Below are 16237 nucleotides of genomic sequence, written 5' to 3' on the forward strand. Positions count from 1 at the left end.
GGTCTGGAAGTGGCGAACAAACCCTTTCCCAGGCTGAGTCACGCTAGCTAGCGTCGTGGTTGGCCGACCTCCTCACGATGTCTAGCTTTTCTTCAAAATGTATTTTTAAGTATGTCCGAGACCAATTTCTCTTCCTCCGTAGGCATAAGTCTATTTCAGATGTAAAATAGACTTATGAAAAAGTCTATTTCAGATGTATTAATGTGTGAAAAATGCTGACGCTATTCTGGGCCAGCTAGCTAGCACTGTGAGGCGAATCTGAAATCTGATTGAAAACAGACCCATTAGTAATATTCTCTATAGTAAAAAGGCCAGCAGTACTGACTTTGAAGGCTCTGGGCAGATTCGATTAACATGGCAGCACATAGAGGCTAAAATCTGATTGGACAAAAAATACATCCACATACACGTACTGGAATCAGTGCAGCCAAGAGAAATACTACAAAAATGAAGAGAATAAACTGTTGGGAATAAATTCATACAATTTTATAGAACAAATATTAGAATTTAGGTTATAAATGTAGGTCAGTGCCTCTGAGAAGGCTTTGCTGGCCCTGACCGCCCACCACTGGAATTTAACAATATATTAAAGTTATCTGTCTCTTTAATTTAATTTGGCATCAAAACTTGAAGGCTACAAGTGTAAGTTACACCTCTGAACATTCTAAACCCTAATCAATGCTTTCATTTCTGCTTTCAGACATTATTCCAACAAAGAACAATTCCTTTCAGCATAGCACTTATTTACACCTAGTCCTAATGCCAGAAAGAACAGTTTCCTTGTTTTTTTTACACTATTTTGTTTAAATTCCAGACTGTTTGTCTCAAGAGATCAGCAATTTGTAATAGCAGCCCATCTTGCTTCAATACCCAGGCCACAGTTAAAGACATTCAGTTTTTTTTGTGTGAATATTATCCAAAGTATTTCGTTGCAGTCACATGATTGCTGATTAAATAACAGCATAAACAAGAAATACAGTGGACGGTAAGTGTAGAATATTTTAAATCATATTAGCACAAAATGATTTTCAAGTGACAGTTTACCAAGTAGGAGTTAAATCAGAAATGTCAGACTAACAATATTATTATTATTTTTTGGCAAAGTAAAGTGACATCTATTAATAACTCAGCAATGAATCCATTAAGCAGTGGAATGCAGTATACCATTTACATTGAGAAAGCCATGAAAAATAAAAGTATTACACAGATATTTTACCAACAGTTATTCACCCGTTTTCTAAGTACTATTCAAAGCTGTTTTCGTGGTTTTAAAAGTCTGTATTGCACAATATTCTACATAATGTGTTTCCAAACATTATAAATAGAAAAGTCATTTAATTCAAACTAAAGTCAATGTATTTTTCTCTTTTGTCCTTTTAAGCAATTTGTACTTTCAACATGTAGGTTCTCCTCCATAGGCATTTTGGGGATTAGGGCATGGATTAGTGTCCCTGTAATCAGTGTTCACACAATTGGTTCTAGGTCCAATGAATATTGGCATCTCAACTTTATCAGCCAATGCAACTTTTTAAAATAAAATCTCAGCCGAGTTTTTAATATAGTGTTAATCTTTAAAATAATTTATTTTAATCTTTATTTATTTTTCAACCAAAAAGCAATCATTATGACATGACTTCTAGCATTTGAGACACAGGACAAATCAGCACGACCCTTTATTTAAAACCTTTTTTACTATAATGAGGCTTCACTGCACCCTGCTGGCTGTGAAAAACAGTAATCTATTTTCAATAATACAAAGATGCACAAAGATTTTATTAATAAAAGAATTTATTTTAAAAAAGACAATATGACTAACATAACTAAGTTTCACGGGATCTTTTAAGACATTGAAGCAAATCAGTGTACAGCACATAAGAGCATGTCAGATATTAAGCATAAAGGATCATAATGCTGCCAATCCACCAGATGTTCACTCGTATACTCTAAGTTTAGACCACTAACAGCTTATTTTGGTGGCTCAAATAAAATACAGAAAAGTAAGAAGCCTAAAACGCATACGTCACACAGCTAAACAAAATTTCAAACAAGTAAACAGTTCCTTCACATAAATAAGATATAAGAATTGTGTACCTTGACTCATTTCAAATATACATTAGTTTGTCAAATTGATGTAGAAAGATATACAAATTTAGTGATTTAAATGCATCCACACACATGCACACGTACCTGTATAATGTCTAGGCAAAGAAAGACTTGAGTTTTACATGTTAGCCAAATGAGTTGTTTTGTCAAGTTCTTCCAAAAATACACCAGAGTCTATTAATGTACAAAATTAAAGAAAAGAAATAATAAAATATACAGCAAACCTAAAAGAAAAAGAATTAGCAAATTCTTTTCACTCTGCTCAGGATTCTCTTTGAGTCAATATTACTGAAGGAGAAAAAAAACAAACAAACTGAATCAATCGTTGAGCCATGATGTCATCTGGTAAGGTGCAAAAACGTGATTCACTGAAAGGTTTGAAAGCACACTGCTGCTACAGATTCAGCGCCAACAGTTCAAAATGACGAGAAGCACTTTGAAAAACACACAGACATCCCAGAGCTGGAGCTAGTAGAATGAACTATAGCAGGAGAAATCTTCTATATCTGCAACAGTGCAAATTATACCACGAAAGACTGCTTCTGTTTGAACTCCCCTAAAACACACACACACACACACACACACACACACACACACACACACACACACACACACACACACACACACACACACACACACACACACACACACACACACACACACACACACACACACACACACACACACACAGTAAGGATTAAACTCAATTTCTATTTAGTTATACACAGAAACCTACCGTACTCCATCTAATTAAGAGAAATAAAGGGTTGCTATAATATACAGTTAAACAGGGGTTCCCAAACAAGATCACTTTTAATGTCAAACAACCAAACAAAAATAAAATAGCAGGACCCCTGATGAGGAGAGCACAGTTTATTTTATCAACATAATCCAACATCTTACATTTTATGCACAAACATCATTTTGAATAATCATCTTAATTTGCAGGTTTTGCTACTTACCATATTAACCCACAGAACCAAACCAATTACACAGCAATAACAAAGACAAATAAAACTCTCCCTGGCCATATTATTAGGAATTCATGCAGTTACACAATCCACCAATAATTTGGCAGCAGCACAATGCATAAAATCATGGACAGATGTTTCTATCAAGCACCAGAATAGGAAAGAAGTGTGACCCAAATCATTGCTAAGCTAGTTTAAGTATTTCAGAGACTCCTTACACAACAGTTGCTAGAATTGATCAAGAATGGGGTGTAAACCCAAAAACAACCAAAATAACAGGACATCTACAGTAACTCAGTAATCAGTCTGTACAACCATGCTGAGCAGAAAAGCATCTCAGAAATCACAACAGGCCAAACTCTCAAGCGGATGGGCTACAACAGTTGACCATATCAGGTTTTACAATTGTCAGCCTTAAAGAACAAGAATTTGAAGCTACAGTGGGCAACTGGACCTTCGATGCAGATAACCAAGCAATATTTCCCTATTTTTAACTAGAGCAGGTGCCCACTGTAGCCTCACATTACTGTCCTTTACAGACAGGAAAACATCAAATCACTGATTCTGTGTGCATTCAGAGATGCTTTTCATTTAAATTATTCAAACCAATGTTTGGGCTACTGTTTGATGTTCTCTTCATCAAAGAGGTGTCTGCAGAGTCTCAGGGTTTTTTTGTTGTCTTTTGCACTATTCTGTGTAAACTCTAGAGCCTGTTGTGTAAAGTGTTTCTCAAATACTTAAACCATTTAATCTGGAACAAACATGGAGCAAAGTCAGTGTCATCACATTCCATCCCCTTATCAATAGGTGAAGCTCTTTTCCTGTATCTGTCTCATTTTATGCATTGCAGTGTTGGCACCTGATTGGCTGATTATATGCAAAATAAAGGAAAGATTGAAATAGGAAATAAAAAAGGTAAAAATGTAAGAACATAAAACCCAAACAATCTGATATTAGCGTGTTCTACAACAGTATGGTCATATAACAACAAAAAAAACAAAAACAAACGTTGTGTCACATGGTACTAGACGTCTGATTAATCCTAAACATATAGGCTTTTAAGTAAAAACATTTGATGATTAAGTACTTACATCATCTTCATCACCATAGTTCTGTGCAGGCTGTGTATACACTGTTTTTCCCTTGCTGTAATACAACACAAACAATCACAGCAGTAAATAGATATGTTCATAATAGTTGAAACTAAAAATGAAGATGAAAGATCTTGTACATTGATAATATACAGAAGCTAATAATTATCTCCTACCTGTCAGACATTGCTGAAAAGAAGAAAAAGCAGAAAAGAGTGGCGTTAATGCAACACTGTATTTATACAATATTTGACTGTATACTGTGTATATTGATGCAGTTTTGGAGATGCTCAGACCCAATCATCTAGCTATCACAATGTGGCCCGTTTCAGACGCAAATCCTTACGCTTGACCATTTTTCCTGCTTTTAACACATTAACTTTGAGGACAAAATGTTCACTTGCTGCCTGATATATCCCACCCACTAACAAGTTCTACGATGAAGAGATAGATAATCAGTGTTATTAGCTCACTGGAGAGAGAGCTGTGTGAGATATATATATAATATATATATATATATATATATATATATATATATATATATATATATATATATATATATATATATATATATAAAGGAGTACTTACTGGGAAGATAGCCCTTCTTCTTGGCATACCACAGGCCAAAGATAAGCAAGACAATAGCAAGCAGGGCTATAATAACTCCAGCAGCGATACCTCCAGCATTCAAATCACCTACAGATCGAAACAAAAAAATCATGAAATTAAACTGGAACTGTACATCATACATTATGAGCTTACATTATTACACCACTGTAACCTCAACATATTGAAAGGTTTACTCACGGACATCCATAGACACGGTTTGCCCACGCTGAGCAACCCCCTGCCCATTGGAAGCTTCGCAGTAATAACTTCCACTGTCTGCCTTACTCACACTGGGAAACTCCTGTTACTCACAAACAGATATAAAGTAAACTGTCAACTACTCAGCACTTTTAACCCTATTTAACTTTTTATTGTTTAAAGACATCAACTGACCAGGTTGCCGTTCAAAGCGTTCAATTTGTAGGTCAAGTTCTTAAAGGCTGGGAACTTGCTGGGGTCATCAGGCAAAGGAGTGCCATTTTTATACCATTTATAGGTGGAAGGAGGAGAACCGTCCTTGTCAAAGCAAGTCAGTAGGACGTTCCTGCCTGTCGTGGCAGATGTGGGGATTTGGCTGATCGGTACAGAAGGAGGAACTGCAACAAAAAAAATTGACAAAGTTAAAAGAGGAAAAAGTGAAGCTGCTGAAGAAACAACAGCATTTATGCTTAACACACAAGTGACAAGAGGATCTAAACCAGGGGTGTCAAACTCATTTTCACAGAGGGACACATCAGCATAATGGTTACCCTTAAAGGGCCAGATGTAACTTTTAGGCAGTATAAAATGTAGCTAAATGTAATGTAAAATAAATGCAACTACTCCTTAATGTTAAATAACTCTGGAACTGTATTATTCAACTCACAAATATTACGTATATATTTGCATAAATGTAAAAAGAAATGTTTGCTTGATGCTTTATTATAACATAAATCCTTTTAATTTGTCAGCTTATGAAACCCACATTACTCCATTAATCAGTGATCAAACTATCCAAGTGAATAAGAATAAATAAGTTATGACATTAACTTTGTTAAAAACTTTGTCATAGTTGAGAGGGGCGGAATAACAGTCCAACCAACAATTGTGAGCTGCTAAGAACATGTGTGACAGGTGTAGCGTTTTACATAAACAAATGGCTGTACACGGCCTTGCAGGGGGATACATCCAACTAATGAGAGATGGTTTGATTACAGCAAACATTCGTCTGCATAAACAAACGCAATTTGCCTTTTAATTCTTGCACCATTTGTTGTTTTTCTTGAAGGCTCACTTTGGCATACTTAGCTCCGTGTTTGGTGTCAAAATGCTGACGTAGATTGTACACTTGACAACCGCCACTGCTTCATAACACAAAAGACATACCGGTTTTTCTCATTGAAGCACAAACATATATTTACATTCCCATCTTTTTTGAAACAGTCTTTCATCTGCATCAACTTTACTCTTCTTGGACATTTTGGATCATTCATTGTATTTCTCAATTCGGAAAATGGCACTGATGTGGAAACACTGCAATCTAGTGGTGGGATGCCTCACTTCATGGGTCACATGATTGGCATGCATTATGGGAAATGTAGTTTATAGTCAATGCACCCTTTTGACTTATTAATTATAAGATAATCAGACCTTTTTAGCTCTCGCGGGCCACATAAAATAACGTGACGGGCCACATAAAATAACGTGACGGGCCACATTTAGCCCGCGGGCCTTGAGTTTGACACACATGATCTAAACCAGGGGTTTTCAACCGGTGGTCCGCGGCCCCCTGGTGGTCCGCGGCAGCATTGCACGTGGTCCATGACAGCCTACATAATTTCACTATTAAATCGTGATTTCACTATCACTTTTTTTTCCATAATTTATTTTTCCAAACATTTCCAGAATATTTGCACATTAGTGGGAAAACTGAATTTAATGAAAATATCTAAAATATTCAAACTGACACAGGATAGGCTAGCTTTGCACCTATCAGGCCTATGCTTTGCTAACGTTGTGTTTTGCGTCATATACGTACACATTCATCTAGAGCGCGAAATAGACCAGCATCTCGGAGTTAAGAAAACACATTATTCAGGTTTTATTGAATAGACGCTTAATAGTTTTGGTGAATTGAAATTTGGAGTGGAGCTGTTAGCTAACGTTTCTAACTAAGGTGAAGTTTGCTAGTCAGCACCAGCATGGATCGCTTTTTACAATAGTGGGCCGCGGATTACTTGTTAGACAGAATGGTGGTCCCTGGCACAGAACCAGTTGAAAACCCCTGATCTAAACTGTCTCACGCATGTTGCACAACATTAAGTATTACTTCAAATAGCTAATAATAATTGGTGACATGATGACTTCATAATAATCATTAATTTCCATTCATGTACGCTCCTTTAACAATCAGATTCCCTGCAAGAAAGGCCTACAGACAAGTGTACACTTATTAATAAAACACAGCACTTCCTGTTGCAATAAAATGAACTATAAAATTAGCCAAAAATCAAGTTATAAAAAAAATGTTCACTATGAATTAGGGGTGTAACAGTACATGGTATTTTGTGGTACATGTCTTGGTTTTTAAGTCAAAGTCGGTTTAATTTCATTTCAGTTAGGGGGAAAAATTGAAAAACATTACATTTTTTAATTATGCCGTTTTTATTTTATTATTATTAAAAATTTTGAACAACAGTTTACACTTTTTAAAACAAATGGAAATAAAATGCCTGCTTGGATTAAATAAAAAATAAAATAAAAAGTAGATAGATAGATAGATAGATAGATAGATAGATAGATAGATAGATAGATAGATAGATAGATAGATAGATAGATAGATAGATAGATAAGAAAGAGAGATTATTAAAGCTTTATATAAAACACAAAAAAAAAAATCACTAGTGTCTTACAAACATTGACAATAGAGCTGAAACGATTCCGAGTAACTGGAGTAATTACAATACAAAAAAAACATCGAGGCAAATTATTTCCCTTAGGCTTCGTTTATCTACACACGGAGCATTTGAGTTTCCCCATGGACCATTATACTGTTGCACTACCCACTAAACCCTGGAGCGCTCTGGCAGGTAAACACAAAAGACGCTACAAAATGAAAAAATAGAGGAGCGGGGAGAAAACAGCGAGGGGAGAGTAGAAGATTCATATGGAAGCCAGTTTCCACCACATAAAAAAAAAATAATAAAAAATAAAAATAAAAAGTTTGCCTAATTCTTACTTTTGTTCTCGCAATGCCGACTTTTTTTTTTTTTTTTTTCGGACAGCGTCACCACTCTGTAATGCCAGAAAGCTTTACACATTGAAAATAAAATCAGTAGAAATCAATAGAATCGCATGGTATCAAACTAAGCCTCTGATCCCTGAAGAGAACTCTGTCTAACAATCAGCTCTGGAGGAGACGGAACAAGACACGAAGCAGAGGAGCCTCGTTCATAAAAACACCTTTTTTTTTTAGTGTGTGTGTGGCGGAAACTGGCTTCCATAAGGTTCAGGCCAAAGAAAACGACAAAGTTTTGGATCATTTCCAACTAATACACAGAAAACACTTAACAGTGTGTTTACATTTTTTTATATACTAATCTTAAATATATTTTTATTTATATATTTGTATTTGCATTTAATGCAATATGGCAATGAAATGCACTAAATGGGTTTAGTTTTCACTGATATTCTTGTATGAAATTTCATTAATAGAATGTACATTTTTCTAAAAAAGGAAACAAATTACTTGTTCATTATAAAAGACCCGTCTTATTGTCTCTTGTATATTTAGTATTTCTCTTTAATAAAGAAAAAGTACTTCTTATCCGAATAATCGTTGGAGTAATCAGTAGAACACTCGATATAATCGATAGCAGCAGCTCTAGTTGACAATTACAGGAAGTCGATTTTGACATGCACATTTTTCACATGCGCTGGACATACCGTGTTTCCGGTATGGATCGAGTAGCCACAGTGGCACTGCACTTTGGATGCAGATTCACAAATCTGCATCCAAAGGAATTCTGGATGCAGATTTGTGAATTCAAACCAAGACTAATTACTCCTTAATTTCTAAATCAGTTTAGTGATTTGTTAACAATGTACTTTACATCAATTGCATAAGACTTGATGATGCAAGTTTTTTCTGTGCATTAGACTTTCAGATATTCAATAGTGAGCAAGTTCTAAGATTTCTGGTCACTCTTATGATTGACCAGTCATTTCATATCTCGTTTATTTTACTAAAGTTTATATAACTAAAGGATGAGGAACTCACCGAGCACTGTTAGTTTAATCGAAACTTCTGCATAGCCGGTGCTGCCAGACACTTCACAGGCATAATCCCCAGTGTTTGCTCTGGTGGCATTTTGAATCCTCAGACCACCTGGGTACTGAATCATCTGTCCTTTATAATTATCTAAACAGAAAAAAGAAAGAAATAATTTTGTTCTACATTTTTACAGCACAGTTCAACTGTATACATTTTTTTTCCACCTAAATTATATTTATATAAACATATATGAAAAAAATCAACTTCATAAAGTATGCTGACAAAATGAGTTTCATTGGTAGAAAATAAATGGATTATTGCTTCTAACTTGGGTGTCCTACCTGTGATCCGGTTATCAAAGTAGATGAAGGACTGTGAGCCCTTTAAATTACTAAATTTCCATTCCACTCGAGGTGATGATCCAAAATCAGCAGAGTAATCGCATTTCAAATCAGCTCCTAAACAAATACAAAGATATTTATTCAAAACAAAGCGAAATGCAAGTGTTTCTACACAGTTACTGAAAAACATGAAACCTGCCCTGAAGCAAAAAGCCTCTGGTTACCCAAAGAACACACAGTTTCTTTTCAATTGCTTCTTTCAGTGAACAATTACAAGTTGTCAACCTGTCCAGTCAAAACAGACCACAAAAAAGACAAACAAATAAGGACCAGAAGCTTGAATACACTTCTAAATGTGAGTTGCTCATTAATTCATAACAGAGACCTAAACTGTAAAAACAATGAAGGTGGGGAAAAAGTACGCTGAAAGGTGGAAGAAATAGACGTACTCACCGCTATTTTCTTTAACCATAACGTTGGGTGTAGTCGAGCTGGCAGAAAAGGCATGCAGGCCTGAGGAAGACAGATTTAGTTAATTTCACCCTGTTATACTATTAAACTATCATTTCACATTACCACAAACAAACTTTAGACAGAAGTAAAGCTGCATGTGTAAAACCCTTGTTGTATTCACAAGGAAATTTATATATATAAAAAAAAAAAGATTCTTTTAATTTCATCAAATGTTTTTATTTCATTTAACAGATATATGAAAATCCACCATCTTTAACTTATCTTTACATAGGATTCATCTAATAATGAAGTTATTACACTTGGCTCACATTTTAAGAATTGCTTTTAGTTTTGCTTAAGAACTTGTCCAAAACTGCATCTTTTCAAGAAGCTTTGTGAATTCCTGCTATCTCTGATGATACATCTGCTGATACATCGTGACTCATTGCTTGTGTATATTTAACATTAGACTAATTGTATGGCTTTGTAACTATAAAACGTGATAAAAAATGTCTTCAAACGTACTTTTGCTGTTAAATTAATAAATGCTGCAATGAGCGCTTTAAAGTACTGCACATGAACCCATAGCGATCACTAATAATGTATACAACATTTCTGTAAAAGTTCAGTCAGGCGGTCCGTGAACATAGCAGAGAGCTGGCTTCAAGCCTGTTGACTTTCTTTCCACGTCTTCTCTCTGCTTGACCACAGTATTGCCTCAATTTCTACAAAAGCTTTGTGCCCAGTCAGAAGCAAAGCATTGAGAAATAAGTAGTCAGTCTGTCTATTGCTTAAAAAATGAAAAAGTTTATAAGCAGTTTCCGTCACATTAACCAAAGGTTCTCAAAATGTTTTTTTTTTACAAAGAAACCCTTTAAGTGGTTAAGAAAACTGTACCTAAACCCAACAGTACAGAATTACTTTACTTACACACTGGCATTAAAAAATAAATACAAAATAAAAAGCATATCCCCTGCTATAGTTTCCACACACCACTCTGAGAAAGATGGCCTTTTTGGTATCAAGGTCATTTTAGTATCCTTCTTAAACATAAATGGACCATGTTTTGTCTGTTCAACTCTGTTGACGCCAAGAAGAGATTTTTAAACGGACTCCCAAAAACAGTTTGTGCTTTGATAACAGAATAAGCACACCAGTGGTTAATTTCTTTTTAGTCTCGCAGCATTACAAGATCATCGTCACTGTTAAGACGAGCACAAAACCTAAACCCTCTTTTCTTTATTAGTGTAAAACCCTACACTTATGTGCAGTTGCACGTATGAATGTGACTGTGTTCAGCAATCTGATTATTGAATAAACAATCTGTTGTGAAACCGTGAGTAGAAAAGACATATTGCAGCTGCAGAAATCTGAACTGTTGTACTTTTTTTTTTAACCTCACAGTTTTGGTTGAGGATAAACAAAATAATTTCATGATGAGATGAAAGAATGAGTACAGCAAGGACATGTCTAACATTCCTTAAAAAAAAAAAACACCCAAAACAGTATCAATACATTTTAGATGAGTCAGCATATGTCACGCTCTTTAGGTATTTTCCAAAGTCAACAGGTTCAACCAGTGTCAAAATACTAATGATTTAAGATCCTACTACTGGGTTTCACTTCATATCTCTTAAGGTTTCTTCTGCAGCTGTGTCACTTTTGGTTCTGCTTAGATATAGATTAGAGGAACTATAGCTACATTTTAGGAAGTTATACATATACACTAGATCTACTTTTAGTAAGCTGCTTTATGGTCAAAAAAAGATTATTGGTTGAACAATGGATGTTATGTGTTTACTCTTTTAGTCATTGCATAAATATGATTGAAATATAATAAATAATAGAGTTAAGTCACACTGAAAACATAAATTAAATATTTAATGATCTACTATTAGAGACCAAGAAGGTGTGCTGGAACTGAAAGCTTAGATAAGGAACATACTGAATGCTAAGGAACTGCCTGTCTCCCCCCCAAAAAAACCCCAAACAAACAAAAAAAAAAAGTTAAAAGTTCTAGCTCAGTGGAATAGATATTATATTCTGTAGAAACTGTTTTCATGCCTCAAAAATACCCCTTAATTCACTTCAGGCTTAAATTACTTTGTATATGTAACTCAGAGGCTTCGTGCACATGCCAGAACACATTCATATCGAAATACAAAGTAAAAAAACAATTTTTTTTAAATTATTTATACAGAAAAACTCTCCAGGTTTTGGAGTCTTTGCCTTTGGGTTACTTCCTTGTTTGCGCTGTGCCAGAGAGCAGGTTTCGACTGGGGGAAGGGTAGAAATACAGGTTGTCCAGGTGAAACTAAAGGCTCGATTCCGAATCGACTCCTAGTGAGCGACTACGTGACGTGAATGTGGAACGACACCAAGAGAAATGCAGTGCATATACACAGGGAGGACGAAACTTCTGGAAATTGGAAAACGCACATATAAAAGTAACGATTGATTGTGTTGGAATCACCTGCCGAGCGAGTCAGTTCACACACACACAAACAAACAAACAAACAAACACACACACACCTGTCGTCGAAACGTGAAATAGAAAGTACTAAAAAAGTTGTTACATCGGCACTTTGTTTCTAGTAACTTTGTAGAAATAAGAAACATAAAAAGAGAGAAAAAATAAATCGTTGTTTTACACCCAAGCCCTTTCAACAGTTTCACCGCTTCGTTTGGAAATGAAACCTTCATACCTGTTGCTTGCCAGCAGAGAAGCGCAACCACGAAGAACATGACGGCGAAACCAACTATTCCGTTTCCAACAGCCTTTTTAAGAGAGAGACAAAGCAGACAAAAGAGGTTTTTCTCTGAGGAAATTCGCGTCCGTTTATCAGAGTTTGTGCGCTGATATGTCCAAAGGATTTGGTTATAAAACGAAGTGAACGCCCTTCCGTGTGAAACTCGGTACCTGGCGGAGGTGCTGCATTAGTACACGCCCAGTTTGTGACGTAGTGAGAGTCCAAGGGGCGGTGAGACTTGTGATGGACACCAGTCAAGTTGGCCTTGTTTTGTGTTCGAATATGTTAGAAGTTTTGGTTTCACATTCGAGGTGAAGCTATTATAGCTTTCCTATATTTGGTTGTGACCTCAAAAAATCGTTTCTGCAGTTTCAGTAGTGTGTGACCACAAAACAGGAAGTAAGCAAGCATGGCACAGACAGCTGAATGTTTATTGATTTTGAAGCTGATACTGTGATATGTGCATACACATTGCTTTTACCAATATTTGCGATAGCAGATCATTATTATCCTTTCCTCGCAACGTCAAATAAACCTGTGGACATGGGGCCAACTGTCTTCAAGACCGGTGTTGTCATTCCAACACTGGTGCAACTGCACGTTTGCTTAGCGGTATGCAAGATTATGGTTGGTAACCCCCTCCATCTCCCAAAAAGAAAATACAAGAATAAATACACTATGCAATTGACACCCTCATGTGCGTCACCCCTATGCGTCGTCCCTATACCTCGCATTTCCTGCACACCCCATTTTTGCACCTCTGCATTTCAACCATATATAGTGCAGTATAACATTCCCCCAGGACGAAGGTGCACATACGACTACATAACAAAAAAAAACCACACAAAACTAACTTGCACACTATATATAGTGCATGTGTGCAACATTTTGTGCAAAGAACAACACTAAACAGTGAGACGGTAGGCTTAGTGACAATGCAGCAATGACCAGTAGAGATTTGTGTTAGTGCAAATGTAAATATAATTTTTAGCAGCTTTTCGCACAAAACAGCAACTTTGTGCAAACAGTTAATGGGTTTGTTCATGTGTGTGTGTCAGTCTAGTCTCTTTGTATTGAGGAGTCAGATGGCATGTGGAAAGAAGCTGTTTTACAGTCTGGACATGAGGGCCTGCATGATTTGGTACCTTTTTCAAGATACATAAGAGTGAAGTGTGTGTGTGAGGGGTATATCAAGTTTGGACTTTTGCATTTGGATTTTTTCCCCTTCTCTCTTTAAAACTTAATACTTATATTTATTATTTGATTGTCAAATCACATCATTCCTTTAGTTGTAAAAAGGCTTCTAACACCATTTCTTCTAATCTTCTAAATCTTCCAATCCCTTGCTTAAATACTGAGTAAAAGTACAAACATACTTGCTTTTGAATGTACTTACATCTAAAAGAGAAGCAGCACTGATTTGAAAAGTATTTTTAATAATTTATGCAATTTAATGATCCATTGTGTTGCACATCATACATTTTTAATGGGAGTGTTATATTGTTACAGATAAACAAACGAGAGTACCAGTATTCCACGCAAACTCTCGTGAGAACTGTGGAGGTACGGTTGTGGCCTCACAACAGGGTATCATTTTTTGCAATTTATATAGTCACTCACGGGGGAGTAAAAAGTAAAGTCATACTACTACATTTCCGAAATGCAAGTAGCTTATTGTAAATAAACAAAATTGCATTAAATGTTGTTAACCTGTCGCATGACCAGTTTTGGGGAGAGTTTGTGTGGATTGAGGGTATTCCCACAGTTTGTCTGTAACAACAGAAAACTCTCTCCTTTAAAAGGTATTAAAATGTAATGCAGTACACGTTCAAATGTAATTAGGTAAAAGTTTTTCAAAGTTATTTTTTTATTTTTGTTATTTTTTACTGGAAAGTGCCTTGTGCTCCTTTTGGTTGCTGTAAGGCGCTATATAAATAAAATTTGACTTGACTTGACTTGAATAATGGAGTTAAATAACTTTATTCCTGTCCACCACTGACAAATGAACAGTCTTCAGTGACACAAGGGGGTTTTGTCACAATATAAAGATACTGTAGTCTTTGTATTATCTCTCTCTCTCTCAGGCCTGTATGCTCTCACTGGCTCTTTAATTACTACCTGTCATTTATAGACTGTGTCTCTCTCTCTTTAGCTTAATGGTTTTTAAGTAAAACAGTATTTCTTGGTCTGTGGCATTGTCTAACAGCCAATAATTTATGTTACTCATACAGTGCTTATAGGTCAGCTTTCCTGACACAGACTAAACACCACCTTGAAATGAAAAGTACTTATTTTCAGTAAAGGCATATACTTAAATGGTGGCGTAAAAGCTCAAAGTGCAGGCTGAGTGTTTGTGGAGGGTTTATTTTTTTGTTTGTTATTTAAGAAAAAAGCATCTGAAAAAGGAAAGGTTCTTGATCATGTTCTGGGGGTTTATGGTTCTCAGACACTGAACAGAAACACTTGGATTTAGTCATTTTTAAGTGGTCAGTACTTAGGTACTTTCTGCAAGTATCTACTTTTCTAAAGTATTTTCATTTTTTTTCTGGGAACTTTCATTACATTTTAATGTGTAAAATTATACTTTTTACTCCGCTACATTTCAGAAAAATAAGTAGCTCCTCGTGAATACACATTACATTAAATGATTACCTGTCACAAAACCACAAGCTTAAAGCCACAGTTCTCATGAGAGTTTGGGTGGAGTAAGGGTATTCTCAGTTGGTCTAACAATAGAAGCTCTCTCCCTAAAAAGGTATTTTGTGCAGAATAATGAACCATATAATTCCACAAATTAATAGATTTTTATAGATCAGTAGTTTTCCTTTTAATTCTTAAATGTGTTGAAAAGCGTGGACATTTTGCCCAATTAAATATGTTAAAGGAGTAGATTTTTACTCAAATACAGGAATGGTGTACTTCATTCAGCACAGGTTTTGTTACAGATAAATCTCTGCATTAATTAAGGACTCTGTCTGTTTTTTTAGAACCCAGTTTAATATTGGCTGATTTGGGAATTTAATGATTTTTATCTACCAAAATGATTTGTATTTGTAGTTAAATTAGTTAGAGCTATATCTATATTACTGTGAACCTAACAATGTTTTGGTCCTCTACTGGTCTGCTCTCTTAGCTAAGTATAAAGGATGGAATGTTTAGTACCCAGGCATCCAGAGGACTGAAAAGGCAACCGAAAAAAAAGCCATTGTAATTAATTCAAGTGTTTGGTAGCAGACTTGAATACTAACACACTCCCCAAACTCACCAGTTTTGTTTTTTTTCCTCCAACGTTTTACTTATGCCCAATTAGTGGATCTTGCATATAACAAAGCATATACATACTTTTTTTACCAATGTTAATTAAAAATGTGACCCAAAAAACCAATAAGCGTTAAAAAGGATAGTACCAGCTGATTGATCACTTCTGTGTTTTACAATTCTAATCAAGAGTATTATATCCTGATCTCACACAATTTAAGAGTTTATACTATCTTCTCCTTTTTCTTCTTCTTCTTCTTCTTCTGGCTGTTCTTGTTAGGGGTCACCAACGCGGATCATCCGTCTCTATACTACCCTGTTCTCTACATCTGCCTCTTTCAAACCAACTACCTGCATGCCTTCCCTCATCACACCCATAAACCTCCTCTTTCACCTTCCTCTTTTCCTC

At 35.7% G+C, this 16237-nt stretch overlaps 1 protein-coding gene across 1 annotated transcript; it reads right to left on the reverse strand.

The window, feature by feature from the left end:
* Positions 1 to 1770: 1770 nt before the first annotated feature.
* On the reverse strand, positions 1771 to 12765 carry LOC124379196 (junctional adhesion molecule A-like). The gene is made up of 10 exons (XM_046839367.1): positions 12526 to 12765; positions 9821 to 9880; positions 9368 to 9484; positions 9033 to 9173; positions 5168 to 5370; positions 4973 to 5075; positions 4754 to 4861; positions 4342 to 4354; positions 4166 to 4220; positions 1771 to 2660 (listed from the first exon to the last, which is right to left on the reverse strand). Exons 1-10 carry the CDS (start codon positions 12563 to 12565, stop codon positions 2625 to 2627), a joined length of 876 nt encoding a protein of 291 aa, XP_046695323.1. The 5' UTR covers positions 12566 to 12765; the 3' UTR covers positions 1771 to 2624.
* Between the last annotated feature and the right edge of the window lie 3472 nt (positions 12766 to 16237).

Source organism: Silurus meridionalis, chromosome 25 (genome assembly GCF_014805685.1).
Source record: "Silurus meridionalis isolate SWU-2019-XX chromosome 25, ASM1480568v1, whole genome shotgun sequence".
Classification (NCBI taxonomy): Eukaryota; Metazoa; Chordata; class Actinopteri; order Siluriformes; family Siluridae; genus Silurus; species Silurus meridionalis.

What these genes read in the sequence shown, in the direction of transcription:
- LOC124379196 (XM_046839367.1), bottom strand. Translation starts at nt 12,565, where the DNA reads ATGTTCTTCGTGGTTGCGCTTCTCTGCTGGCAAGCAACAG. An exon ending in ACGCTTTGAACGGCAACCTG is followed by an intron (nt 5,076 to 5,167) that starts GTCAGTTGATGT and finishes TGTGAGTAACAG; the next exon opens with GAGTTTCCCAGTGTGAGTAA. An exon ending in AACCGTGTCTATGGATGTCC is followed by an intron (nt 4,862 to 4,972) that starts GTGAGTAAACCT and finishes TTCGATCTGTAG; the next exon opens with GTGATTTGAATGCTGGAGGT.